A 27,956-nucleotide genomic window follows, 5' to 3' on the forward strand; every position below is an offset into this window, starting at 1 on the left:
CATACCGCCTGTCTCGCTCCACCTCCCCCGAGTCTCGGCTGGACATGGAGCGTCTTCGCCGGCGTTTGCGTCTGTACCCTCGAGGGATCGGCACACCGATGTAGATGGATTGATGTTCTGAGGGAAGGAAGAGGAGGAGATAGGGGAAGAGAAAGAGTGATGGGATTTGATATTGTACACAAAGGCAGGTTTCAAAAGATCAAGGGCAAAATTTGAAAACGTTTGTGCATGGTCATATCAGGCCACAGGCAGAAATTAGAGACCAAAAGCAAAACTCATTATCTTAATTCACATTTAATTATACCACATCCGTCTCTACACCATTGAAATATTTTACAATCCATTTAACTTATATTTAATTCATTTGGGTACATTGTGCATGTTTCATTGCTGTACCTGATTAAAAAGAAAGAGTTAGGCTTTTCGGTGATTTCTCTTTTGCTTTCATAACCATGACCACAGAAAGGGAAAAAAATATGACTAATAAAAATTTGAGAGCAGAAAAGAACAGCGGGTCATAAATTATATGGTCACAGCTTTGGAAAGGTCATGTATAAGATGTATTGAGATATACCATAAATGCTTTCATGAATGACTTGCCATGCTGTGAATCTGCAGAACAAATGAAGCTGAACAAATAGGTCTCATTCAGACTATTTGCAACCTTTAGATTCCTTCAAGTGCATGTTAACATAAATTTGTAAATATAATAGGCAGAATTATACTCTGTAAAAAGACCTCAGACTGTAAAATGTGTGAATGTAATTAAAAACAGCCAGTAAGCCTGCACACAACCTAGTGAAAATTGAAAATAATGTGGTTTGGAACAACATAGCAATCATTTTTTTTACCACTGGCACCAATTTAATTGAAGGAGCTCATTTTAAATTTCATGTGTACTCGAGTGTGTCTCTTCTTTCTTTTGGTGTCCATTTCAAGGGGACCAATCAAACAATGAGGAAGAGAATGTTATCGGACTCTAATGATGTCTAACAGGAGTACGTCTGCTTCTCTAAGACCTGTGAGAACTCACACACCCTGGCAACTGAGTGGAGCCCCGCATATATTCACTGAGAGGAAATGTCCTAATTATAGTCACCCGATACAATCAGATATGGTCTGAATTCGACACTGTTTCTGACTGGTGCAATGACCATACATGCCTGATTATCAATCCAATAGGGGTGATCACTGCACAAACAAATAGACCGCTTGAAGCACGTCAGGCTATAATGTCCTGAGATCCACTTCCTTCCCCCACCACCCTGCAAAGTCACATTCGATACTAGGCACGCACATAGAAACAGACCGATTATCTCTCTCTTTCATCCTCTCTCTGACTGTCTCTATCTCTCTGTCTGTCTCCCCCCGCCATTATACACTCCATACACATATGTGCACAGAACTAGAAAAAAAGGGAAAAGAGCCATTTAAAAAAAAAAGAGCCAAACGTTCTCTTCCCCTAATTACACAAATCAATCTTAATCACCAACCAGCCAATTAGAACTACTTAGCTGTTAATACAATCAGATTTGGTATCTTAATCGAAATGCATCTCTTTTTAACTAAAATACCCATCCAAGATTGCAGAATGCAAAATTAGGACAAATTTACTTCAGACTTAACAAGGACTTCTTGAAAATGTGCCATTTGTCTTCATCATATCAAATGATATACTTTTTTTTTACCTTTTTATTTGATTTTTTATCTACCACTTACTTTTAGTTATTTATTTCTCTTAATATATATATATATATATCCTGTTTACTCTATTTTACCTGTTTTACTCCATTTATTTTATGTTCTTATTTTTATATTATATTTATTTTTAACTTTATCTATTCTACTGATCATTATTATTACCATTATTATTATTATTTTCTTTTTAATGTACTACTTCTTAATTTTTACTCGGGTAATATTGTTTTTCCGTTTACTTTTTTTTTATACATTTCTTTAGTCAGACCTGTGTAACCCTGGGCCCCTTTTCTTTTTGTTTTAACTGCTTGCCTAACCTCTCATTGCCATGTAAAGCACTTTGGGTCAACTCCTGTTGTTTTTAAATGTGCTATATAAATAAAAGTGACTTGACTTGACTTGACTTAATCATCCTCATAGTTTAAGTCTGTCTTTCAGTCTCACCCTCGTCCGCTTCCTCATAGCGATGGCGGCCTCCCATCATGCCCCGCTCAGGGTCCATCCTTTGGGGGGGGGGGGGGGGGGAGAAAATAATTATAGCACATAAACCACAAGATCTTAAAGTCAAATAAAACAAATAAAACAAACACCACAAAAGTGTGTGTGTCAGCTTGTGGGTAAGTTTGCACTTTGCATGATGGATAACAATTAGAAAACTTTTATTCAATTTCTTGACCTACAGTAAATCTTGAATAACGACATACAACATTTTGCACAACATAACCGTAAAAGAGGGTATTAAGCCCAAAAACATGCAGCAAATTATGAACTATGCCAGCGATAGCCCTCCAATCTGTGAGCAGGAGCAACGCGAGGTGGCTACAGCTTTGACCGTCCCAGAAGCCTGTATTGTACATTGACCTGCACGAGAGCCACACTGCCTGCTGCCAATCAATGGCGAAATAATTAAACGGAGAGAAGCTCAATGGAAAGATGTCTAATTAAAGGCGAGGAGAGGAGGACCCGTGCCACATGATGATGAGATACACACACATACATGTCCCTCCCACAGCCAACTGGGATCATGACAGCAGTGCCCACAGCGTTGACATGGCACCAGCAGGCAGTGGTGGTGGTGAAGGGGTGGTGGTGGTAGTGTGTGTGTGTGTGTGTGTGTGGGGAGGGGGGGCTGAGTTAGACAATAAAAGGAGGCTTTGCCCATTTCTGATAGCCACATCAAGCAAGAAGGACATGATTTGTTTGTTGTCACTTGAACACCATACTTACCCTTTGGAGATGAATAAAGTAATCTATCTATCTATCTATCTATCTATCTATCTATTTGTCACTGAAATTCAGTATTTGGATAGGATGCATGCCTTTCTACTTGTTACCACAGAACCCATGTTATTTCAGACCATCGTTTGGGAATAAACATGCCACAACATTAGGCCTATACTGACGACATAAACCATACAACCCAAACTTCAGAAAAATGAGTTTTAAAATGGCTTCCAGAAAGTAGTTTTGCTGCTCTCCAGGCCAAGCCGAGGCAAAGGAGAGTCATTGGGGCATTAAGGCCAGGCTGAGGTGTATGTGTGTGTGGGAGGGGGGCTCCAGTTCGGATGGACGGCCTGGCCAGTGTAATTAGTACTGTCACATCGGTGTCCTTCACACCCAGTGGACAGGCACTGGCCTACAGGCCATCAGCGCTGACAGCTCTGATCAATAGCCCAACGAAGGCACTTAAACTCACAGGGTCCGGCAAATAGCCTCGCTGGTGCTGCCGCCTGCCACCACAGGCCCCGCTCACGTTTATACCTCCTCCACAGCACACACACTCTCTCTCTCACTCTCACTATCTCTCTCTCTCTCTCTCTCACACACACTCATTTGTTTCCTCTCACTCTATCTCAGTTGCCTCCTCTCTCTGTCTTTCATTTTCTCTTCATTTCAATTTCTGATATCTTTCTTCTCTTTCCCTGTCACTCTCTCTATTTCCCACACTCTCTGTTTGTCTGTCTCTCACACACACAAACACATCCACACACACTTATAACAAAGTGCCACTAGAAATGGCGGCAAAACACATGATGTCCCCAAAATAACATCATGTACAACATGGGAAACCATGCCTAATGTCAGACAGCTCAGCAACATCTGTCTTCTGCTGACAGCTGCATTTACAGACCTTCATACAAGCTTCCTCTGGCGTTAATGGAGCCAGTGACAGCCCAATTTTCTCATTCCTCTTTCCTCTCTATGCTCAGAGAGTCAAGCAATTAAGATAAAGCTTTCAATCAGCATAATGTCATTACATTAAAATGGTTTGCATGGATCTTCACTTGAAGAAAAAGAAACAGAAAGGCAGTGAGCATACTAAATGTAAACAGATTCAAAGTATTTCATTAAGAAGACTTCCTTTCACTGTTTGGTATTTAGCCTGCAGGCTCACAAAACCTTGTGATAATAGTTTTGATTTACAACTGTAGAATTCATTTTTGACTTTTTTTAACCGAGTGGAATGGTGTTACATATTATGACTATCTTCAAAATAATACTCAAGAGGGGAATGAGACGCTGCACTTTGGTCCTGTGCTATTCTCTTTAGGGCCATGTGACTTCACTGAGAATTGAGCAGCTCACATGCAGTTGATGACAATAATATGGTCACTGACTGCCAATCACAGCTGCTCCAACTAGTGCAAACATGTCATCAATATTATTACAAATGAATGCATTCCCTGTTCCTGATTCCCTGATTCAAAAAGATCAACTAACACAGAAAACTTACAAGTTGTAAACATTTCACGAGAGTTAGTAATAGTTACACATATTATCGTAAATAAAAACCCATAATAGCAGAGCTAAAACCTGCTCAATGGCAATTGTGAACTTGGCCTAACGCTTGTTTGTCTTACTGCTTACAGACAACACATTTCATCAAGTCACCGTTCAGCAGAAATGACATGAAACTGTAGATTTGGATGCAAGTCTCATATACCAAAAATAAAACTTGTATCATTATTTTCTTACCTCAGGTTCAAACTGTTATTTACAGAAATATAAGTGCATGCCCAATCGCTTGACACCAAATCCCCTCAAGATAGCACCTGTCATGTAAACCATCACTACTATCAGCACAATGGACAAATAAAAACCTCAGACACAAAAACAGCAAATGCTATTCAGAGGATTCATATATCTGTGAACATTACTCTTATATTACTATTATTTTACTATAAAACATATTACTATATTTAGCAGGCCTCCTAAAACAACTAGTCAAAAGCATGAGGAGTTGTTCATGTTCACATTTCAAACAGCTTAAAAAACATAGTGTTTAGGTAGGCTACTTTATATATGCCGTAGGCTATATCACTTTGTTCTCGTTAACATCCATGATTTCTTGAGTTCATTAGTAGCCTACAGTAGGCTACACTCATGCAGGCAGTTTATCATAAACACTTCCAAGTCTTTGACACAAAAAAGACTAGCACTGCCTTGAGACTAGCACTGCCTTGACTTGCCTTGTCAATACTGTGGTTTTACAAAATGGTCAGCTGGCATTCCTGACTGCTGAATTCCACAATAGTCGACCTCTTACCGCATAAACATAATGGTGATTGGCCTACCTGATTTCAGTTGCAGTTGCAGGAACAGGTGAGGAGAGAAACACCGACGCTAATCGAATGGATTCATCAAGGCAAACTTCTCAATGACAGCCACGTCCGGAATTCTGGAAAAAAAAGTTGGGTCAAACTTCACAACGGCACAGAGAAAAGTCAACTGGACAGCTTTCTGTCAGCCTCTCTCACTGATACGTTCCCCCCTCCTCGTCTTTCTTTCGTTCTTTGTCTCTATCTCTCTCTCTTTCCCTCTCTGTAGCAGTGGCATGGTGACCAGATCGATTCGGGAATAGCAGTGATTCATGCAAGTAGGCCGCTGGGGGTTGGGGGGTTATGTGGGGCAGTAATGACTGGTCGACATTGCATTGAGCACTGTCATCTCTGGAAGTATAGCCTACAGTCCATGGAAGTATAGCCTACAGTCCATGTACACTCATAAAAATGAGAACAGGGCACAGAGGGGACAAGAAAACATGAAATATTGAAATATTTAAATATTTCTCTCAACTTTAAGCTGTTCTTTTTCCCTCAATGACATTTATTCAATAAGAAGGGCTGATTTGGCTGAATGTAAATCTGAATGTGTCAGACCACAGTGGTAACATGTCAGATGGAGAGAAGTTCTAAAAGAGACTTTCATATTGATTTGTTTACTATCCGTAGCATATTCTCTGTGTTCCGTGGATTAAAGCAATATACCACAGAAGACAGTAGATTAGTTCATAATGCAGATCAATCAATGACAGTGTAAGAAGTACAGTATCACATGCAGGTGCCTGATCATTGTTGCTGTTGAAAATATTATGCATTGTTAGACTGGGTGGCAAGGGGGAGCTTTGCGTCATAGGACGTGCATCTGCAACTCAATGAAGGCTCTGAGTTGTATATTCCACACAATCACATAAGAGGGAAGGTCTCGACAAAGCTTTGTAGCATGATATAGAGTTGGAGAGATGGGATTTGCATTTCATCAGCTATCTCCAAATGACTTTGCATTCAATATTCCCATGGCTAAACCCCAACTAAGTTTGCTATACAGCATAATGCATAAAAGCCTCCAAGGATTTATAGCTTACCAAACATGCTACACATAAAACTGAGATATTAACTATGTGTGCATATTCTTTATCTCTCATCTCGTCCAATCTGTGGTTCCAAAATCTCATAAATAATCTATACGGTTTGATCTGTGTGTACCCAGGCTTTGCCTTGAAGTTTGAATCTCTCTGGGGTCTCTGAATATTGAGACACTGAATAATTAGTGTGACGATTATTTGGTGCAATGCATTGCCACTCTCACCCCGTCCACATGAGGTCCTTATTGACCATTGTGAAGGCACAATGCCATTCATCAGCTGCAGATGAGTTCTATCCTCAAAAGCCAGGAGTCAGGCGCAGAATTCTCTAAATACCATTATAGTGCAGCGCAGCTCACTGTTTAGTCTGTCACTAACACTGACTAAAATCACTGTGAAGAAAAGTCAGTTCCATTGCCCAAAAATGACAAATTACCAAGTGTAAATAAGGTTACCTAGAGTTTGTTAGTTTTCTCACCATATGGAAGACTAATTGTGCTGGTGATTTAAAATACTCTCTGGTGTTCGTGACCAAACGGCATTCAGCACATACAGCAATTTCTGGAAGGAGACTCCCATTTCATCTTTTTGAAATGGAAATTCTATATTCATTTCCTCTGTCAAAGGATGACAAGTGATAAGTCCCACTTGCAGTCTGCCATCTTCTGAAAATTGCTTTCAAGACATTTTACATATTCATACCATTAAAAAAAAAAATCTCTGATGATAAGTTTGAAGCAAACTCTTTTGGTGTGCAGCTAAATTCAATCCACTCATTACTGACATCACTGAACCCTTTTGTTTCTCACTTGTTTTTCAATGCACCTCAGCCATGGCCTCTCCTCCCATTTATACTGTGGAATATTAATAGGAGAGTGGTTAGAGCAGCTGGGTCTGGGAACCAAATCTGGAAGCTGTCAGACTGATGACAGGCACTTCAGTGCCTACTTACTTCTATTAGACCTACAAGTGGTGTGGGGGCCTTAAACAATGTCAAGTTGAGCAGCTTATGTGTTCCTGCAAAACTTCCAGATAAGAGGTTTCAGTGTAGCTTCTGCCTTTCCTTCAAGGATGTAAAGGGTACTGAGTGCGAAATAATACCATTTTTATAAGGCTGGGGATGTCTGGTCAAGCTGCAGGCTAGTAATGCAAACATGACACTTGAAATGCAAATGCATCCACGAGAGACAATTTATAAAACCGCATATGCGTATTGATGACGCCATACTGTAATGCCGATTTCATGGTTGCACCATGCACATGTTTGCCGATTATGTGGCCCTCAGTAACCTATAAATTCAATCATGTGGCCCTCTATGAAAATGAGTTTGACACCCCTGGTTTAGACTCTGTGGGCTAAGCCCCCAATGTTTTCAACTGCTGGCGACGCCCCCATCGATAAATTCCATCTTGACATTTAAACTTTTACAATAAATGAAGTATTTCTTGGAGCCCAAACCACTGCATGTCAGTGGTAGTTAGAGTCACATTTGAAGCATGTTTAAATGCCACTGTACAATCGGCCTTGGGAGGGGTTCTTAAATACGCTACTAACTTTAGTGATGACTTTTTGATTACATACTACTTTCTTCATATATGTTCATTCATTGGGGGAAAGTGGATAAGGATGCATGTTGACTGAGGATTGTCTTCAAAGCAGCTGAATATAAAGCATAAAATCTGTTTGATGGAAATCCCTCTGAACAGAGCTATTTTCTCCCTTTTACAGTCATTTCCTTTTTATTGACCTTAAAACCTATAGCAGTGCAATGGAGACCAATCTCTGCAGCACCCATACGCATCTGCCAGCTTTCAAATGTGAATGTTAATGCTCTGACTTCTACTGAGTGCGCTAACACATCTATCCTGCCAGACGGTAGAATGAGGGAGAGGGCTGGAGAATTGTCCTCGAACGGCTGCGAGTCTGCAGTTTGCGATTACTCCGGATGGCACTGATGTTATCATTACCATAATCCAGACTGTTTGGATGTGTCCGCTTCATGGCAGTCAGTGTTGTTTCGCCGTCCCATCTCACTCTTCCCCCAGGTCACAGGCTGCAATTATTCCAGCCACTGGCTCTTGGTCGCCTTTTGCAGGGGGAAAGGAAAGGTGAGGAGCGAGAAGGCATTAAGGATGATGAGCCAACACATGGGCCACTTGTTCCCTTTGAACCTACTAATTAATGAACCGGCGTGCTAGGACCACCATGGGAAAGGATTTTGATTGTAGGCCGCTGTGGAATAGGATTTTGTAGATTCTTACAGGCGCAGAAGCAAACTGCTGGCAAGAACATGTCTTAATGACCCGTGAAGAGCTCATTCCTATGTTCTCAGACTCGGGGCCCTATGTTTTCTAGTTTTATATGGCACATGATGGGAATATGACAAAGGGCCCTATGTTCCCAGGAACTTATCTTCCTATAGGTCCAATGTTTCCTAGCTCTATACAGCACATAATTGGAGCCTCTGCATTCGCTAAATATGACATGGGGATTGTGAGGATAATGGGAAATTGTCGAGGGTTTTTTCTGTTCGTCAGCACGGCTGTATTGCTGTCAGTATTGTAGGTCTACACTTGTGGATAGATGTCAAATGTTGGAGTCATGGGAAAAATATTAACGAAGCACACACCCAAAAGAATACGTTTAAAGAGAGATGAGTACACATAGCAGGGACATTAAACCTGGGAAACATGGATGCGATCTGGCCATTCTCCAAGCATCTGCTGTAGGGAGCCTCCATCCAGCATGCTCCGCTGAAACATGAATAAGAGCTCCCTCTGAGAGCATTTTGTCATTCTATTCGCACCATTCAGAGACCAAGCCAGGGACACAAAAAAGCACGCTTGAAATGGAATAATCTGGAATCTGTTTTATTGAAGATGGAAGTAATGTGATGACTGGGATAATGCTGTAAAATGGGGATGGATCTTAAAATGCAGATGAAGGATAGCTCTGCCCTTGTACTCCTTTATTCCATGAGAACATGTTTACAATGTTTACAGATATAATAAACAAGGATAGAAAAGGAGCATTTTCTTTATAATGGAGGCGATAAAACCTGCATTATGATAGCCTAACACAGTTGTAAACAGAATCATTTCCCCCTCAACTTAAAAAATGAGCAAGTACTCCCAGTCAGTGCATATTCAGAGCATAGCACACTGGTGACGTTTGTAATTTTAGCATGAAACTGGAAGGAAACAATTCACTTGCAGTCATTCCATAAACAAGGCGTGATTGGTAGTGCACCTGAAAGGTTGTAATGATCTTCTGGATCTCTACATTTATAACCTAGCGACAGGGCTACTTCACACACAAAAAAATCAATAATTTCAATGTCAGTATCTAAAATGCTTATGAATACCAATATTTGAAATCTGTAAGACTTCTGCATCTTATACCATCACATCTTCATAAAAGCAGTCGTCGGAACACATGCCATTGTCAGTGCAGACGTGCCACCTGATAGCCATTTCCTGTAGTTTCTTGTAGGTGAGTTAAGCCTAGTCATAGTGCTTTTTTCCCTCTAGAGATATCCAAACAAGTTTTTTTAGTCTAGGACTAGGCTTCATCCATGTACTAGAAACTGGCCCCTAAATTATACACTGAAAAAAAAAACCAAGTAAAAAGACCCTGAGAAAAAATATCCTCAATTCTCAATTTTAAAAAAAATCAAACTGCTACATTACTAATTCTTGTCACGACAAAGGGTGCTTTGTCTTGAATTCTCCTTTTTCTCATAAAACTGCAAAAATCCTAAACAATACAAAATTAAGGAAAAGCCTCATAAACTATTGAACAGTCCAACAATATGATATACTGACATGTATACCCCAAATAAAAACAGTAACAGCACAAATGCAGATAAAAAATTACCAATCTAAAACGGCAGTGTCTAGAAATGAGCAAGACTGGCTGGATTGCTAGTTCCATCACCACACAGTGCAACATGACAACCTCCTAATAGTCAGGAGAAAATAATAATCTAAAAAGAATACCACTTCACAATCCTGAATATCTACAATGTATCCCTTGTTTTGAAAATGTCCTTCATGCCCGATTGTCTACTTCATCCATGCCAATCAGTGATCCCGACTGTTGTGGTTCAGGTATTGAGTATGTCAGAGGGTCCTGGACTTGGACTTGGTCTAGGTCAGCGAAGGTGAGATCAGGAGCCCAGGTGTCTGGTTCCGAGTCAGGCACGGGCAGATAGCCGCCATCGCGGGGAAGGCACATGCACCAGCCAGCACCGCCCAGGTCTAGCTCGCTGTACTTGTAGCCAGCCCGCTTCAGGATCTTGAAGTCCACCATGTCCTCGGACTCGCTCATCTCCACCAGAATGTTCCAGAAGACACAAGTGAGGAGGATACCCAGCAGCTGGAAGGCAACAGTTATGAGACTTAATGCGCGATAACATTTACAGTGCCCTCCAGAATTATTGCCACATCTGGTAAAGTTGACTAAAAACAGGTATAAGAAATTATCTACATTGGCCACAATTATTGGCACCCTCTAGAAAATTGTACATACAAAATGTAACAGAAGCATTTTTCCATTTATATTCAACTTTAGTTCAAGTTAATCAGAATGCCTGTGAACTTTCAGCAGTAGTTCAGGACTTTCTTTTTCACTAAGGTATGAAAATTAAGCGACAGAGAGGTTAAATCCCCTAGTCTCTGTGGCGCAAGCGCCCGTACCATACACAGGTTCAAGTTTGACCCGGGTAATTTCCCGATCCCACCCCATCTCTCTCCCAGTCATTTCCTGTCAGTCTCTTACGGTCTTATATATATATATATATATATAATATTGTAGGGCTGTAGGGCCTATTCCAAAGGCCTTGGGAACCTTATTAAGGTGCATGGTATCATTAACCCTTAAAGGTGTAGGTTTTTGAACATTCTAAGTTCCGCAACAATTGAAGGTTCTAAAATTCTATGTTGAATTCAATGAACCCAGATATTCTTTAGAACGTTCATTTCCCAACATTCCCGGTACTCCTTTAAGGGTTAAGTCATGAAGAAACATTTTCAATGAAAATTTCTCAATCTCTAAAAGTGGGTCATGACTGGATCATTCAGCAGGTCAATGAACCAAAACAAACGTCCAGATCAAAACAAATATGGTTTACTGAACACAAAATCAAGCTTCGGCCATTGCCATCTCAGTCCCTGATCTAACCTCCATAGAAAACCTGTGGGGTGAGTCATAGAGGATAATGCACAATTGAGGACCTAGAAATCTGGAGAGATTTTGTAGAGGAATAGTCTGAAATCCCTTGCCTTGAATTCTTCAACTTTCTGGGATGTCATAGGAGAATATTACGAGAATATTGTTTTATTGGCAAAAGGAGGCTTAACAAAGTATTACATGCAGGGGTGCCAATAATTGTGGTCTTTTTGTTGATAATATTAATTTCTTAATGAGGTATTTTTGTTTCTCAGAATTAATTTGCTTCCCCTCAAGGTTGGATTTGTCCTCATTGTTGTCATTGTCAGATTTCAATAAATCAGCAAAATATGATTTTTGCATATTCGTTTTCTGTCAACTCTACCCGGGGTGCCATTAATTCTGGAGGGCAATGTATTGTAGGATAATTGCCCATGATACTAATTTAACTGCTAAAACATTTGTGGATGTCAGCTACATTAACCCTGTAGCTTCCCAGCCATTATTCTAGACACAAAACAAAACCGGTGGACAACAGGTGAGGTAGAACCTTTATACATATTTGCATGTGCATAGTTCCCAAAAACCTTATTGGAAAACCCTTAAAACAGCATAGGTGAAATGTATATTGTAAATTCCTTAGGAGCAGAATGTAATTTTTGTTTTCTGAAAATATTTTGTTTGGTGAATTCTGTTGTTACAAGGTATTCATGCAGCTCTGGGATAGAGGGAGAAATATTGTGATAATTGTGACACTGCCGTTGATCAGGCAATGAGCCAGGATGTTAATTATAGCTCTCAAGCCGTAAATGATGCATGATTGCATTACATGTGCAACACTAATTGACATCCAAAAATACTTGTACCAATTTTGCTTCGCAATGGATGTGAGAACTGGGACAGGATTAGCAAAACTGTCATCCATAGCTCGGGGTAACAGAGCAGTCTAAAAAAAACAATGGTACTAAAACTTAATGGGAAGCAGTGATGAACCAGGTGATTCCAAAGCGGGACTCCAGCCAGAAATATATTGGAATGTACTCTGACCTGTCTAAAGGACTCCTGTCCATCTCTGCTGTACCAGGACTGCCCCTGTGATTTACTGGGTCGAGCGGTCATCCCCGTTCATGCCCTCCCCTTTCCAAGCGCGGGATGTTCAGGTAAGCGGTGACAAGTTTCCTAAGCAGCGCCACACACCCCCCATTTCCCCTTCCCTTAATTGGGCTAATCATCTAATGGAAAGTCTGGAGCTTCACAAAACATGCGTGTGCATGACACTGACACTGCCCTCTCACCTCACCACAGGAGACCCGCCAGTCAGTCACAGAGAGACAACAGGCTCTCTCTCTCTCTCTGTGTGTGTGTGTGTGTGTGTCTGAGTAAGGTTGATAGAAAGAGAGAGAGAGAGAGAGGTAATTATCAGTGTGCACACTCTAGGTGTATGTAGGAGAGAGATTGCACGATAATGAGGAAGGGGTGAAGTCAGTCAGGAAAGGTAACGCTGTAAAAAACGCCTCTAAAAACGCGAGCTGATGAAGATGATAAATATGATGAATGTGACGAAGACAATGATGACAGTAATGACAAAGACGGTGATGCAGGAATAGAGACAGAGTCGGGATGAGTGTTGAGGCATCACCATCACACCGTTGGTGAACACGTAGACCTGAGTAGGAGGCCCTGCCCACTTCCTAGCGGCAACACCCATTTCCTTTGTTCATTACAGACACGGAGGTCTTAATGAAGTGATGGATAAACACAGAGGATGCAAAGCAATCAAAATGGAAATGCAGCAGGGGTGTTTGAAAATCCCCTATGAGAGAGAGAGATAGAGAAATGGGAAGATAGGAAGATAGAGAAAGAGAGTATGACAGAGAGGGAGAGAGGAGGAGAGAGTATGACAGAAAGAGAGAGAGAGCAAGAGAGAGTATGACAGCGAGAGAGAAAGAGTTTGGGCACGCAGTGAATAAGGTGGATGGTGGAGGATTTCATAATCACTATTCCATTTTTACCATCACACTAACACGTCCCCCAATATAGACCAGTCACTATGCACCTAACCCCTCGGTCAAAATTGTGGCTTGCGGTGGTATTTCAATATGAATACATCCACCTGAGAGTGTGTGTCTGTGTGTGTGAGTGTGTATGAGAGCAGGGGAAAGATGGGAAATAGGCTTTTAGCACAATCCTTTTTGTGCTGCCATAAACTGTCCTCTCCAGGTATCTGAATTCTGCAGGGCTGCCAGTTAAAATGTTGCAATGGAATTTCAATATGAATGTATCTGCTAGTACAGGGGTGGGCAACTAATATCCCCGAGGGGCCACATGACAAACTGGGACTGTTGAGGAGGGCCGGACCCAAAATACCGAACTCAAGTCTGAACTCAATTCTGTCTAAGTCTATTCTGTTCTTGTATAACATTAAGTAAATCATATGGTTTTGTTTACTACTCGTAAGAACAGATGAAAATGTGAGGGAGACCAAGGAAAAACAGCAATAGGCTACTTAATCTATGTCCAGTATTTAATCCTCATTCTCGAAAATGATTTTTTGACATTGTCAGTTTTCAAAGACTGATATAAAAAAAGTACTACAATATCTATATAATTAGGCTAGGCCATGAAAATGTGAAGGAGTCAGTACAACCATGTCCCACCATTTCATCAACACTCAGCAATATTTCATCATTAAATCATTACCATCATTCAATTAACTCTATGCAGAATTAGACTATGAAAATGTGGAGCAGACAATAGTAGGCTGTCAATCATCATGCACAAAGAAAACTATTTTAAAAATGTAGGCTATGTTTTTGCTTTAACTTTATGCACAAAACTGTGATTGGTCAACTCGCCCTGTGTGTTGAGCCGGCTGCTTCAAGCAACCTGTGGGTAGTAGCATCATACTAGTTAGCTAACAAATAAGCTTTGCAAATAAACTCAGACATATTTTGGTTACAGTGACCGGGTTATCCGAATGTAAACTGTCTGCCTGCCAGTAACGCTTTGAAATTAACACTTCGTATCGCCAACAAACAGCAGGAGTTCATTCTGACAACCTTTGCGGTGGTGATCGACGCAGACATAAGAGACACAAAACTTTGAAAGGTTTACGCCGACTTAAAGGCAACTGCATTGTGTCGACGCAGAAGCATAAATTCTATTCACCAGTACATCAGTGAGGGTGTTTACATTGTATGCATCCACGCACAAATGTATGGGCGTACAAATAGCAGTCGCTTTCAAAATAAAAGCAACGATATTGATTTGCGTGCATTATCTCTATGCTAGGCTCTTGACTATTGTTCTTTTACGGACCTTACGCGGGCCGGTCAGGGAAAGCCCACGGGCCGGATGTGGCCCGCGGGCCGTATGTTGCCCATGTATGTGCTAGTATATTTGTGTGTGTCTGTGTGTGTGTGTCTGTGTGTGTCTGTGTGTGTGTGTGCAGGGGACAACAACAAAGAGTGTCTGTTCTGAATGACATCTATCTACCTGTGGCAGGCCAACTGCACAGCAGAGCCCAATGGTAGCGCCAATGTTGTCTCCCATCCAGAGATTGACCGCATGGATGCAGCCACGAACGTGAATCACTCCATCCAGAACCTCCCGCTTGAACGAAAAACAACAGAAGGACAAGAAGGATAAAACAAGAGAAGAGGACAGAGATGGAGAGATGAGCGAGAAGAGACAAAAGAATTGTTATGGGATGTCTAAGTGATACTGTTGCCACAGCAACAGACATAACACCATCAAATTAATACAAAAATAACAGACTTGATGGAACTATTAATTATTGTGTCAATGCTGTTGTTTGTCTGTTTTTCTCCCTGTATCGCCAGTAAAAAAAAAAAAGCAAAGAGCTGAAATAACTGCAGCGGCAGCAGTAAGTGACAAGAGCTGATGGAATATAGTCTGTGCTCTTGTGCAGTAAATAATCTCACGGCCACTCCAATCTCCATCACTTAAACCACTTCAGACCCTCCATTCCAAAACAAATGGCCCCAAAGCATCCTCCATTTCAAAATAAATATAAGGCAACAAACACAACTGCTCTTTGAATGGATTACACCAATCAGTCTGCTAAGATGATGTGGAAGTGTAATCAAATTAAAAGGTTCACATGGTGTGGTTTTACCACACACTGATGTGGATGCCTCTGTGCAGTGATGGCAGTTCAAAGGCCTGAAACACTCACCTGCTGTTTCAAAGTCTGGAAGCCACAGAGCGTGTTGACAACCTCTCCCACCTGATTTGCAAAAAGAAAGGAAGGACGTCAACCTGAGCATGTGTGAATAAAAGGTGACCACAGTGATTACAGGCTTGACCTGACATGAGATATCATCACACTAGAAGGCTTTGTCGCCCATTAGGAGACATCAGAGTTTTGTCTGAAAGGCTGAAGTGGCTTCATTCCACGAGTGAATCAGAAACCTTCTGGTCACCTAATAAATGCTACAAAGTGAACACATTGGCTAACTTAGGGTGTGATGAGACCCCTCATAGGGGATCAATAGGGTCTGCTATTCTTTTGATCAATAAGCAATCACTCAGTCTGTGCACCTCTGTATCTCTCTTAGGGCAGAAAATTGGCAAGCACAGGAGGGCGTCAACTTGAATTTCTACCAGTGACAGCAGCTATCACTGCAGGTAATTCTTTGTTCTGTCATTAATTTGAATTCCACGCTTGGCTGCGCAGTGCCACTGTGAGGACAAACTTAAACAGCCTAGCACCCGGAACGATGAGATATGTGAGTGTGTATCAAGCGATTCCGTTTTTATCAGTGCCAAATATCGCTGGGTAGCGTGGCAGGTAGCGAGGACCCCAGGCTAAACCATGGCTCTCACAAACGCCCCCATCCAATCATTTAACCTATTTGTTGATAAAAACCTACAATCCACACCAAGTATTCTTTCACCTTCATGGGTTTAACTCTATTCAGTCTGTGAGGCAATTATGTTTGGCTGCACTTAACCAAATAGAAAACTCCTTAAACAACAGGATATTGGAAGAGAAAAGGTCTGAATCTAAAGAAAAATTTAACCATTTCAATTCCGAGTTGGCTGAAACTTAATAAGGCATTGCAATTTTACTCTGTAATTAAATGCCACTGACATTTAATACAATTTGGCTACAAAATGGCCTGATTAAATTCTAGCCAGGGACTGATTTGAGGCGGCCAAACAATCAGGGTGCTAATGTAATTTATCAGCACGGAAGTCAGCTATTGCCAAGGGACAAAACCTCACAGAGCCCCCACAATGACTCACTCAAATATAAACATATACATGGACTGTATGCATAATTCATACAGTTGTACAGTATAAAAGTATTGCCATGCCCATGACCATTACCAGTGTGTCTTCTGACGTGAGCTTCATAAACCAATAAGCTAGAGTTTACTCATTCCCTCCGAGTATGTGTCTAGCCTCCCAATCCATAACTGCACCATTAGCAAGAGCTAGAACCATTAGCCTCATATGATCTTGTATTGGGAGCCACTCAGAGCCCATGATGGGGCCTCTTGCTGGATAAAGAGCGGCAGCTAATCCGATCCCACTCACTGGGCTCATGGAGCTCTCCCCTCTTACTGTAGAGCAGGGGGCACGCCCCCAGACATGCAATTCAATGGAAATGGAAAGAGCCATCAATGCTGGGTTTGCCTCATTGCTGATGGAGGTCTGAAGGATAGGCAGCTGGGTTGGGACTGGACAGGACTGGACTGCACACCTGAGACACACAGCACGTGTACGGAACTCCGCAAGCCAGGGGACCCGTGCCGTTGCAGAAGTGGTACTGATTGACGCCCCAGTCCTTGTACTCATCTCCACCGCAGCAGGAGAACTAGGGAGTGGAGGAGAAAGAGAGGATGAGTCAGTGTGGGAAGGAGAGTGAATAAATAACAGGTAGAGAGGCAGGGGAAAGGAGAGAATGGGGGAGAGAGAGAGAGGGGAGAGAGACTACTACTTACCACTACTGGGTTATCTCTTTTTTTACAGCTCTCAACTCGGCATAAACCATGTTTTTTTTTCGTTTCGACCTTTTTTAAATTACCTTTTAATGGACAAAAAGGCATCCAAAAGAAATTAGCATAATTGTAAGTGGTTTAATTCAGCGGCAGCCTTTTAAATCCATATATTGAAATCCAGGTGAGTGGTATGACATCGCTGCTAAATCCAACATGAGACAGCATACTGACTTAAATCTCACTGCTATTTCTGCCAGAGGAGAACAGATAGTTGAGGGGAAGATTGGCTTCGAGTGGTACCATGGCACCGTGATTAAATTGAACACTTAATTAAAAGCTACTATTTACACTTTGCAATGGGAAACCTAATCTCTGCTCAGCTGAATGGTATATAAAAAGGGCCTCTTCTCCATCTTCCACTCTGAGGGATGGTTATGGCTTGGGCAGAGTTTCTTATTTACACACACTGATGGAGTGCTGGGGGGGGGGGCAGTAGCACAGTGCAGAGTAGACCTGTGTAAAATGACCCTTTTGTGTCACATGTTTCCCAGTTAATAGATTCAACCACTTATCTGAGCTCTCACCTTTCGCTGCACATAGTCCAAGATGTTCTTAAAGTCCAGATCATCGTAGTAGTGCTTTATGCCCTCTCGAATGGTCTTGTGGAACAAGGCAGTTGTCTGTGCAGGAAAGGGCAGAAAGACTGATGAGATTTCACTTGAGGGAGAAATGGGCTCATTACAAACGCTATAATAATAATCGTCTTAAACTGTCTGAGAAAATGTGACGATTCAGTCACCTTCCTTTCGAAAATGAGAGCTATGATGAGGCCCAGCGCCTGCAGGGCCAGCAGAGCACACAGCACACAGAGGAACTGCAGTGGAAGGAGAGAGAGAGAGAGAGAGATGAGAACAAGTGAAAGATGTGTTTACAAGAGACAAAAACTCTCACAACAGTGACCACCTCTTCACATACTTAACGTCACACTCAAACTGACCTTACTTTCCACCCAAAGAAGCCATCAAGAGCACTGATTGACTACACACTTTACCCCAAACAAATAAGCTAAACAACACACGCATAGCCCACCGCCGCTGGCTGTGCAGCATGTTTATGATGTTTGGTCCGCCTGCCACGGAAGGCCATTAGGTGCCATAATAAGCGCCATTACTCACCATGTGCAGCAGTGTCTTGTTGTCCCTGAGCGAGCCCACCATGCCCACCAGCGAGATGGTGAACATGACCAGGCCCAGCAGGATGAGCACCACGGCCGGGGCCAGGAACACGCCCTCCAGCGTGCGGTTCCTCTGCCGCTCCACCTCAGCGTACAGCCCCACGCACAGCACGCACAGGCCCAGGAGCTGTGAGGGGGAAGAAAGGGAGGAATTAGAGAGACTGAGGATGGATCCACCACAGCATCAAACTGAATAGAACAAGCCTCAAGTGTTCGTGATGTAGACTACAGCTAGTGTGACCCACGATATCAAAAAAATATTGACTCACTGAGAATTCCTCTGGATATTCACAATATGACTCATATTTCAAATATGGGTCAAATATTCTAGCTTCTAATTCTAGTGCTTATCACCTAACTAGAACTTACATTTAACTGTATAAAAACAGCACTCACTGATGTACTTTTCTTATTGTACTCTACCTTTTAAATTTGTTTTAAATTGCTCTAGAATTGTTGGGAGACTTTAAGCTTTAAGCTGTTTACCACGTTGTAAGTCACTTTGGGTAAAAAGAGTCAGCCAAATGTATGTAATGTAATGTAAAATATGCTCCGTATATTGGGAATGTAATAAGAAGTATCTGGTCAAAAATATCTCATATTACAGGCCTATTTCACCCAGTGGAAACAAGGGGAGAATGGCACCATGGAGCAGCATCTTCCTTCACAAGCTGCCAGCTGCAGTTAGTTGTATGGCAGGTGGCCATGTGTTCATGCATCATTTAAACACATCTGGGTTGAACAGACAGTGGCAAGTGTAGGTTTAAACGTCCACTGATGCTCTGTCACATACAATGCCAGCAGATGCGTGTCTAAACTGACTGTCAGAATAAGAAGGTGCGTGACCATGACTTAAAGTTGGAAACTGACCTAAAAAGAGACCCGTGTGAGAGCAAGTTTTTGACATGAGGGCAGTGAGCACTATCTAATCTGATTAGGCTTGGCGTCATGTCATGATGGGCTCGTCCTGATGGATCCTAATGGATTTACTATTATTTGAGTCTGATTGATCTGTGCTGCTCCTCCTTATGTCAAAATGCAAATGTTCCTTCATGCAGGAGATTGAAACAGACGGGCTTCTAGGCTTTCATAGCATCTCGTTGCACCAATGGTTATTAATTACCCTGAGGCATAACTGGCTGCACTCCATTCTACATCTCCATGTTCCCCATGCAATATAACCTCCAGCAAAGATGTGGGGACAGACAAACAACGTCATGTTAGCTAAATGAGAAAGAAATTGTGTTTCCACTACAATCGTGCTTGTGACAGGGGCTATAGCTAGCCAGCCTGCTGCAAATCACTGTTGTCCTACGAGGCGTGGGGGATCCATTTGCCGTGCTTCAAACAGCTGGCAGCCAACTGTAAAGCCAGAGATGGGCACGAGTTCTCGCCACCTGCATATTGATTTTTAATTTACGAGAAGGGCCATTTCCTAAACGTTCTTTCTCTCTCGCTGGTTCTCTCTCGCTCTCTCTCTCATCTATGGTTAACAACAGCCAGCATCTCTAACCTTGTCCAATCTCCAGCACACACCTATCATATGATACCCTTATTAATTTGACAGAGGGCCACATTGGTCCCTGTTCAACATTCGAATCTCTCTGAATGAAAGGAGTGGGCAGGAAGCAATAAAAGTGAGACAGGTTTGCCACTTTGCGGCTTCAGTGCTGCGAGAGCTATTGTTGTGCTCAGAGAAGACTCTAAATCACTAGGCAGGGGCAAGAGCCAGAGAGAGAGAGAGAGAGAGAGAGATTAAAAAGAAAACAAGAGTGCAAATCAAACTGAGCCTCAGAGAGAGACTAATATATAGCAAAGAGCAGTGATAAAAACAAAAACAGGAGATGAGTGGAGCACAAAGACTGAGTTATTAGAAGATAGGCCAGGTTCTCCACGAAGAGTCATCAGGATTGTCTGTAGTAAAACAAAATACTAAATGTGGGCTAAGCTACTCTAAGATCACACTCATCTAAGTTCATGAATTTAAAACAGTAGTCCAACACAGCTTAATCTGGAGGACAGAACTAAAGATAAATTAAGATAACAACTTTTATTACTCTTAGTGCTGACCTAGGCCTATACAAAATCAAATCAGAGAGATAAGCATCTCACCACTTTAACACTTTTCAGATAACACTTTGTAGCTCTGAGCATAAAATAATTGTCCCAGGTGACATAGAGGTAGATATTTCACTTCAATCTTTGCTGGAATTAAGCGCGGGAAAAACTCAAGTCAGAGGGGGAATCAGTAACCAATAGGGGGTGTTTAATGCAGTGCAATTTCAACAGAGGTCTGACATTAAATAGTACACAGTCCATAAAACTCAAACAAATCCCAATGGATGTTGTGTTCACTCTGAAATCAGTGAAATGTACTTCTTAAAGGCAGATCATTTTTTATGTGTTTGAAAGTGTATGTGCAAGAAAAACCTACATATTCAGTATTACATTTCAGTTGCTATCCACTGAGTCCAGACCAAGATTCACTAGGCCTACTACACTGTAGCCTGGCACACTGTTGCCTACAGGGTTGATTATAAAAAATCATCAAAACTGGATGCCATCAAGCACACAGCCTCGTTTGTTGGCTCAGGGCAGTCATAGAGACTGACCTTTCTTTACCTGAGAGAGTTTGATTGATTTATATGGCAAATCAAAATCACTCAAAGTTTGTTTGTATTTTACCAGTTGTGTGCTAATAGTGTAGAGTAAATGATGCACTATAGCCTACCTTGATTAAGGATAGACTTTTCCTTTTAAACTTGAATGGATATTAAATATGTAAGACAGTTTAAAATTCAACTGAGTTTCTATTCTAAAGAGCCTACTATGAAAGCTTTAGGCCACATCGGTAATTTCAGCAGGCCCATAATAATTCCTACACGGGCTCAGTGTCTCTAGAGATCCTGTCTCTTTAAATATTCCCAGTGCGCCTTGTCCCACGCCCTGTCTGGTTCATGTTGACATGTTAACAAAACAAAGAGTTACTGTTTGGACTGATGCTCGCTCTGAAACCCATTAAATTATTTCCATGCTTATAACAATGCTATGAACTAGAGGCCTAAATGCAATAATACATACAAAATGACGGTTCCTGTAAAATGATTGCCCCAAAGACACATTTGTTTAGAAACTTGCCAGATACAATTCATGCTGTCAACAATAACCCTGGGACGCACAACTATACATTTTTATATAGAATTTGTCTATGGGTTGCTAGTGCAGGTGGAAAACGAAATAGCCTATGATATGATGTCCAGCAGTTTGATGCTAGGTCAGGAGTGAGGAATTTATTGTCTGAGGCACCAAAGTCTCTGTACCGCGTGCTGCTAAATCTAGCTAACGTTAATATTAGCACACTGTTTCTAAGAGAAACCACAATGTGATACTTACCGAAACGAGCATAGAGTACACGTTTAGGGTGAACTTGATAATATAGTAGAAGCGAATGTTGTCTTTCCATTTTGAGTAATAATCTGGCATGTTGAATAGCTGCTACCCTACTGTCTTACAAATGGTTTCATTCATGCTAGTTTAAGGAGTCTACAAATCGCCTGAATAACAAGACAGTTGCTTTATTTTACCTTCATTTTCTGAGCTAGGATTTGATTTAGAAACTGATAGACGACTGTCGATGACAGCGCCGCGTAGCCTACACTGTATGAAATATTCAAAATGTTCTACACGTAAACAATAACAACTTCCGTGCCACTGTCCATGTTGCCTTTGTAAAACACACTTAAAGGGCCAGCATCACCAGCAGCCTGAACACGAAAAGAAACAGTATAGTTGTCCTTGTTTTAGACAAGTATGTTACTTTAAATAGTCAGTGAAACAACGTAGCCTACGACGATATCACAATATGCTGAGACAAAGACTGCTTGCTTTAGCGCCTGAAATAAATAGGTCGCTAGCCTATTCAGGTTCTGGGCTATTTAATTGGCTAATGCTTCGCATCCACCTTGCTTTGTTTCGAGGATGTAGGCTATAGCAAGCAGGACAACACGACTGTGGACTTGCATTCTATTGCATCATCTTTTAAGTCATATTAGGCTACTTAGTGTTGAGATTGGACAGACAAAAATATTTACTATAACTTAACAGGCTATAGCACGCCTTCATTTAGCCAAGCTTTACCTCTGATAATCCAAGTCTTGTCAAGATAACTGGCAAAACTGTGGCCTAGATAGTATGGGGAATTGTGTTATTTTAGGAACGATTCATATAGATTTTTGCAACTGGTGTTTTTTTACTTGCTAGGACCCCACTGAATACAAAACAACCTGTTTCCAATTTTTTTTTTCATTTTCAGTGCCAAAATTCAAGATGGCGGACAATATATGGGGGAAAATAATATAAAGGCTGGTCAACTTTTTTATAAATATACTAATAAGGTAGACAAGTGAGATACAGACTATTTTCAAAAGATGTATTGCATCATTTGCCAAAAAAATTGGAGAAAAAATGGAAAAAATTTAAAAAAGATAAAAAAAAATCTGCATCTGTTTCATTATTGAAGAGTTCAACAAAACATTGTCATTGTCACTCAAGTATTTATCCTCACCACTGTCACTGTCTTTTTAATATTGGTGTACATCTCCTCAGAGCCTTCACACCTGCAAAGTTGCGTGAATGGTAAGTTGTTACTCTTGCAAGAGCACCTTATACTGCATTGGCTGGCAACACTTCACAAGTTCCACAACAGCCTCTGGTGCTGGTGGAAGTTTTGACAGAAGAGGAGCCCATTGCCCCTCAACAATTTGTCTCCATCCCAGTGATAGTGAGTCAAGAATCTTTGGAGCAGGCACTGTATCTTGTGCCCAAACATTTGCTTGCCTGTGTGCTTTCAGAATTTCAATTTAATTTCAGTTATAGAGTGACAAAACATTACACATGTCTCATGGCGCTTTACAGAGTGTTAAACATTCAGACAGAGCCCATGAGTAACAGGGGCAAGGAAAAACTCCCAAGAATGGGAGAAACATATAGGATGAAACCTCAAGCAGATCCACGACTCAACGGCCTGACCCATCTGCCTGGGGTCAGTTACAGGACAGTAAGGTCTATATACAGAGAATAGGACATGGTATTTAGAGCCACCTGAGGTATATGTTACAGTGGTTGGATGGTTACATAACCAGTATGATAATACATGAATCCTATTTAGTGTTAAGTTCAAATAATCCAGTGTAGGGGATGAATTGTCCATAGGAATTAGGAGTTGTCATCGGGCAAATAGTGGGTCACTAGGCTGCGCGGGCAGGAATCCGAGCATGGGGACAGCAATAGGCGATGGTAGGGCAATCATAGGGATGGGATTTCCCTAGTTTTTCCACTCCCTGGTTGGGTTTTAGAGTTTTAAACATGTTCCACCAAAGGGCTTTAGCTGTTTGAAAATCATGTTTTGAGGAGCTGACACACAAATTTCTCACATCCAGCTAACACGTCTGGAGATGGATGAGGACCTACTACAAGCCTACAAAGTGTGTTAATGACTTGATTGACTTGAAACAGAAACCTTTCCTTTCCCACGGGATAAACGATAAATGGCGGGACAAACGGTTGACTTTCAATTTCCTGATAGGATACAATAGGATACCCGATAGGTCCACCGACTCTATACACGATGTGATTGTCCTGAGCGAAGATTGCTGTTTCTGAAACCAGTCACAATTCATGGATGAAGGCAGACTTAGCTGTAGTGGTGTAGAAATCTGGGGTATTTCTGTATGTATTCTGATGTGTTCATCTGTGCTACTTTTGTGTTACTTTTGTGTGTAGTAGAGACGTGGAGAGGTACATGCCATTGTTTCACTCCCTAGTTCTAATCCTTAGGCGCCTGTGTGGCTGCACATAGAATTTACCATCAACAGGTCAGACTGCCATGTTCATGGCCATAGTGATAGCATGGGCAGAATGAGATATCACCTTGTTATTCTGTTTTCAGGGCTAGTACTTTTCCTATTATTTTTGAGCTATGGCTGGTACCTTCCACGTTGGCATGATTTACGTTGATATGATTTTAGTATAACAGGCTTTGTCTCAGGTTTGGACTTCGAGACGGATCGAGGAAGCGACTCGGGGAGCATCTTATGCAGCATAGGCTTGCATATAATCAACAAATTCATATGTTCCCACAATTTCCTGCAAGTCCTGTTAACAGAATTATTGAAGACCAAAGAGCTTGTGGACTTCAGGAAGTCTAAAGCTAGCACACACACCCATTCTCATCAATGGGACTGAAGTGGAGTGTATCACCAGCTTCAGATTTCTGGGTGTACACATCTCTTGGACCTCTCTTGGACCCTCAACACCTCTACCCTGATCAAGAAGGCTTACCAGCATCTCTTCTATCTGAGGAGGCTAAAGAAGGTCCACCGGCATCCTCAGATCCTGGTGAACTTCTACCCCTGCACCATCAAGCGTATCCTTACCAACTGTGTCACAGTTTGGTATGGCAACTGCTCTGCCCACAACCGAAAAGCACTGCAGAAGGTGGTGAAAACTGCCCAACGCATTCCTCACTCCCCTCCACTGAGGCCATCCAGGGCAAGCGATGCTTGCATAAGGCGCACAGCAGGTTCAAAGGAAGCTTCTTTCCTGCAGCTGAAGTCAATGCCTCCTTGCCTGTGCCTGTTGAGGTGTCCATGACCATGGCAACCTTGACAGGGACAATAAGGAGGCAGACCCCCCCCCCAAATGTATGTTGTTCATACATTGTTCACATTACATAGCCATATTTATTCTGCTCTTATAAGGTAACTGTTAATACACTGCACATATTTATATTCCTCTAAACCTCTCTACTTTATACAAATCAACTGTATACTACTGTCTACACTGCACTATATTTCTTGACCTGTCTATGCACCACCTGTCTATACTTTGCAGTGTTTCCCACAGAATTCAGTTCTATTTGTGGTGGTAGGTGATGGTGGGGGTTGCAACAGTTTTGCGCAGCATGTTTATGATCCTAACCTGATTTAATCACGATTTAACCAGTCATCTTCTATGCCAACAACAATCCTTACACAAATGACAATGTTTTCTTTAAACATGCATGCAGAGGAGGGGCAGGTTCGTTGAGAGGGAGAGAGAAAGAAAGAGAGAGAGAGAGAGAGAGAGAGAGAGACAAGGAAAGGCTTTGCAAAGGTGCCCATAGCTCTACAATGAAAGGATTTCATCCAATTTAAATAGTACAACATGGCAAATCATTGTGTGGTGGTCAAAGTTGATATTGTGGTGGGCCGCCACAAGTAAGTCAATGTATGGGAAACACTGCTTTGTATATCACATTGCACTTTTCTCCTTTTTTGCATTTCTGGTTAGACGCAAACCACATTTCGTTGTCTTCATACTTGTACTCTGCAATGACAATAAAGTTGAATCTAATCTAAAAATCTGTTTTTGCTACATATCGCCCTGCACTAAGAAGGGCACAATATGTCAGATACCTGAAGAACACAAAACTAGGCCAATATACATTTGCACAGAGAATATTGCAAGTAGCTTAGCCTACCCCTTGGTGTTCGGGTCTGTGGGACACGTTTTCAATGTTTGCTATAAGAAAAAAATGCTATTTGTTATTTCTTCTAACTTTAACTCATTGGCCGTGGCTCATTTTCAGTGAAGAACATAAAAAATTACTTATTTTCAATGACTGCACACGGTAACACACACACACCCACACGAGGCCTAGGTGTTGATAATTGAAGGTGCTGTAGCCTACCTTAACTGTGTCCTCCTCATGGGCCTGCTGTGTGTGTGTGTGTGTCTGCTGTCTGTGTGTCTGTGCGTCTGTATGTGTGCGGGAATGTTCTGCACCTGCTATTCCCACACAAAGTTACAAAAATTGTTACATTTCAAACACTTTCACCTGTTCTGATTACAGTAAGTTCTAAGAAATAAGCAACAATAATGAACAAAAATCTTGTTTCTATTTTTTTTACCTTTTTTATAATGGAATTTCCTCCATTATAGTATTACAGTAAGGATCTTTGATCATATGATCATACATGTGATCTCACAGGATGGGAAATATGAACCATAAATTATGTCATTGGTAATTGAGCTAAAATAAACATCTGTCCCACCACACCCGGGAACAATGGCTGTGAAAAACACCTTACAATTGGGTTAAGTTAGACCTTAGAAGTTCAAATAAAAACCCAATACATTTAGCCTTTAAGAGCACTTTTATGAAGTAGCCTAGGCTTGGGCATAAGCAGCAGTATTTTTGTTATAGCTGCATATAACAGGGAAGAAGCAGGGAAATCAGTCCATGCCTCTGAGATAAAAATTAAATAAAGCAGAAAAACACGGGGCTATGGATATTTAATCTAGCCTAATTACATTCTGAATATTCCTGCCAATAACAAGACAATGAAGTGTGACTTTTCTTTCTTTTTTCATACTCATACATAGGGTTCTTTTTATCAGTGCATCAGACTGTAGGCCAGCCTGTTTTTGGTTGTTTCGGTTATTTTCCTATGCAGAGGTGGCTAGCCTGACGAGCCAGACCCACATGCTATAGGCTGCGTCTAGATTTCTAGGCTAGAGGTGGACAGTAACTAAGTAGGCTACATTTACTTGATTATTGTACTATATGATTTTTGAGTATCTGTACTTTACTTGGGTATTAATATTTTTGGAAATTTGTGACTTTTACTCCACTACATTTGACAACTACTATACTTTTGACTCCACTACATTTGAAATATGAGCATGCAGTACTTGTTACTTTTAACCACATTTGATTCTTTAAATGCAACAATACGATAGACCATCTTGATGTTCATAATTGAGTTATCCTTTTGAGTTTGAGTTATCTTTTTGTATTCGGCAGTGGAAATGTTTTAGATTTGGGAACAGAGAATGAATATTTTATATTATTGCATCCATTTGAACAGTTGCAAAGTTATGAAAATAGGTAAAATGTTTTTGTTGGATGTGACTTTCACTTGTATTGGAGTAATATTTGACATGGTGTATCTATACTTTCACTCAAGTAAAGGAATTGTGTACTTCGTCCACCTCTGATGTTATGGAAGTGATGAATGGGACATATCTTCAGGAATGGACAGCCATGTTGCAAAGATGAGACAGGGCACAAGATTTTCTGTTATGCAGCACTAAAGGATACGTCTAGCCCTCATATACGCGCTCACTGCATAAGCACTGGAATGTGGTGATTATTATTTATGCCATGAGAGCTCTTGTCATCAGTCAAAATATGTTTGC

General features: G+C 41.3%; 2 protein-coding genes across 5 annotated transcripts in view; both read right to left on the minus strand.

Annotated features, from left to right (window-relative positions):
- Positions 1-8,339, minus strand: part of slc4a5a (solute carrier family 4 member 5a) — a 27,933-nt gene extending 19,594 nt beyond the window's left edge. For all 4 annotated transcript variants that reach the window (XM_042100116.1, XM_042100115.1, XM_042100117.1 and 1 more), the window contains exons 1-4: positions 8,312-8,339; positions 5,274-5,377; positions 2,143-2,201; positions 1-117 (exon numbers count right to left, since the gene is read on the minus strand). The exon at positions 1-117 is cut by the window's left edge and continues 108 nt beyond it. In XM_042100116.1, the coding sequence (XP_041956050.1) occupies positions 1-117; positions 2,143-2,200 (175 nt within the window). In that variant the 5' untranslated portion in view covers position 2,201; positions 5,274-5,377; positions 8,312-8,339. The remainder of the gene's footprint in view (positions 118-2,142; positions 2,202-5,273; positions 5,378-8,311) is intronic.
- An 859-nt stretch (positions 8,340-9,198) lies between these two features.
- zgc:110329 (uncharacterized protein LOC550500 homolog) lies at positions 9,199-22,682 on the minus strand. The gene is made up of 8 exons (XM_042100119.1): positions 22,110-22,682; positions 18,658-18,843; positions 18,282-18,356; positions 18,067-18,162; positions 17,245-17,358; positions 15,712-15,762; positions 15,009-15,125; positions 9,199-10,721 (listed from the first exon to the last, which is right to left on the minus strand). Exons 1-8 carry the CDS (start codon positions 22,197-22,199, stop codon positions 10,395-10,397), a joined length of 1,056 nt encoding a protein of 351 aa, XP_041956053.1. The 5' UTR covers positions 22,200-22,682; the 3' UTR covers positions 9,199-10,394.
- Positions 22,683-27,956: the final 5,274 nt, after the last annotated feature.

The sequence above is a fragment of the Alosa sapidissima genome, chromosome 8 (genome assembly GCF_018492685.1).
Source record: "Alosa sapidissima isolate fAloSap1 chromosome 8, fAloSap1.pri, whole genome shotgun sequence".
Classification (NCBI taxonomy): Eukaryota; Metazoa; Chordata; class Actinopteri; order Clupeiformes; family Clupeidae; genus Alosa; species Alosa sapidissima.

Bases quoted from the DNA above. Each gene is read 5' to 3' on its own strand.
- zgc:110329 (XM_042100119.1), bottom strand. From the start codon at position 22,199: ATGCCAGATTATTACTCAAAATGGAAAGACAACATTCGCTTCTACTAT. The intron at 18,163-18,281 runs GTGACTGAATCG...TTTCCTGCACAG, and splicing joins CTCTCATTTTCGAAAGGAAG to ACAACTGCCTTGTTCCACAA. The intron at 17,359-18,066 runs GTGAGAGCTCAG...TCCACTCCCTAG, and splicing joins TGGACTATGTGCAGCGAAAG to TTCTCCTGCTGCGGTGGAGA.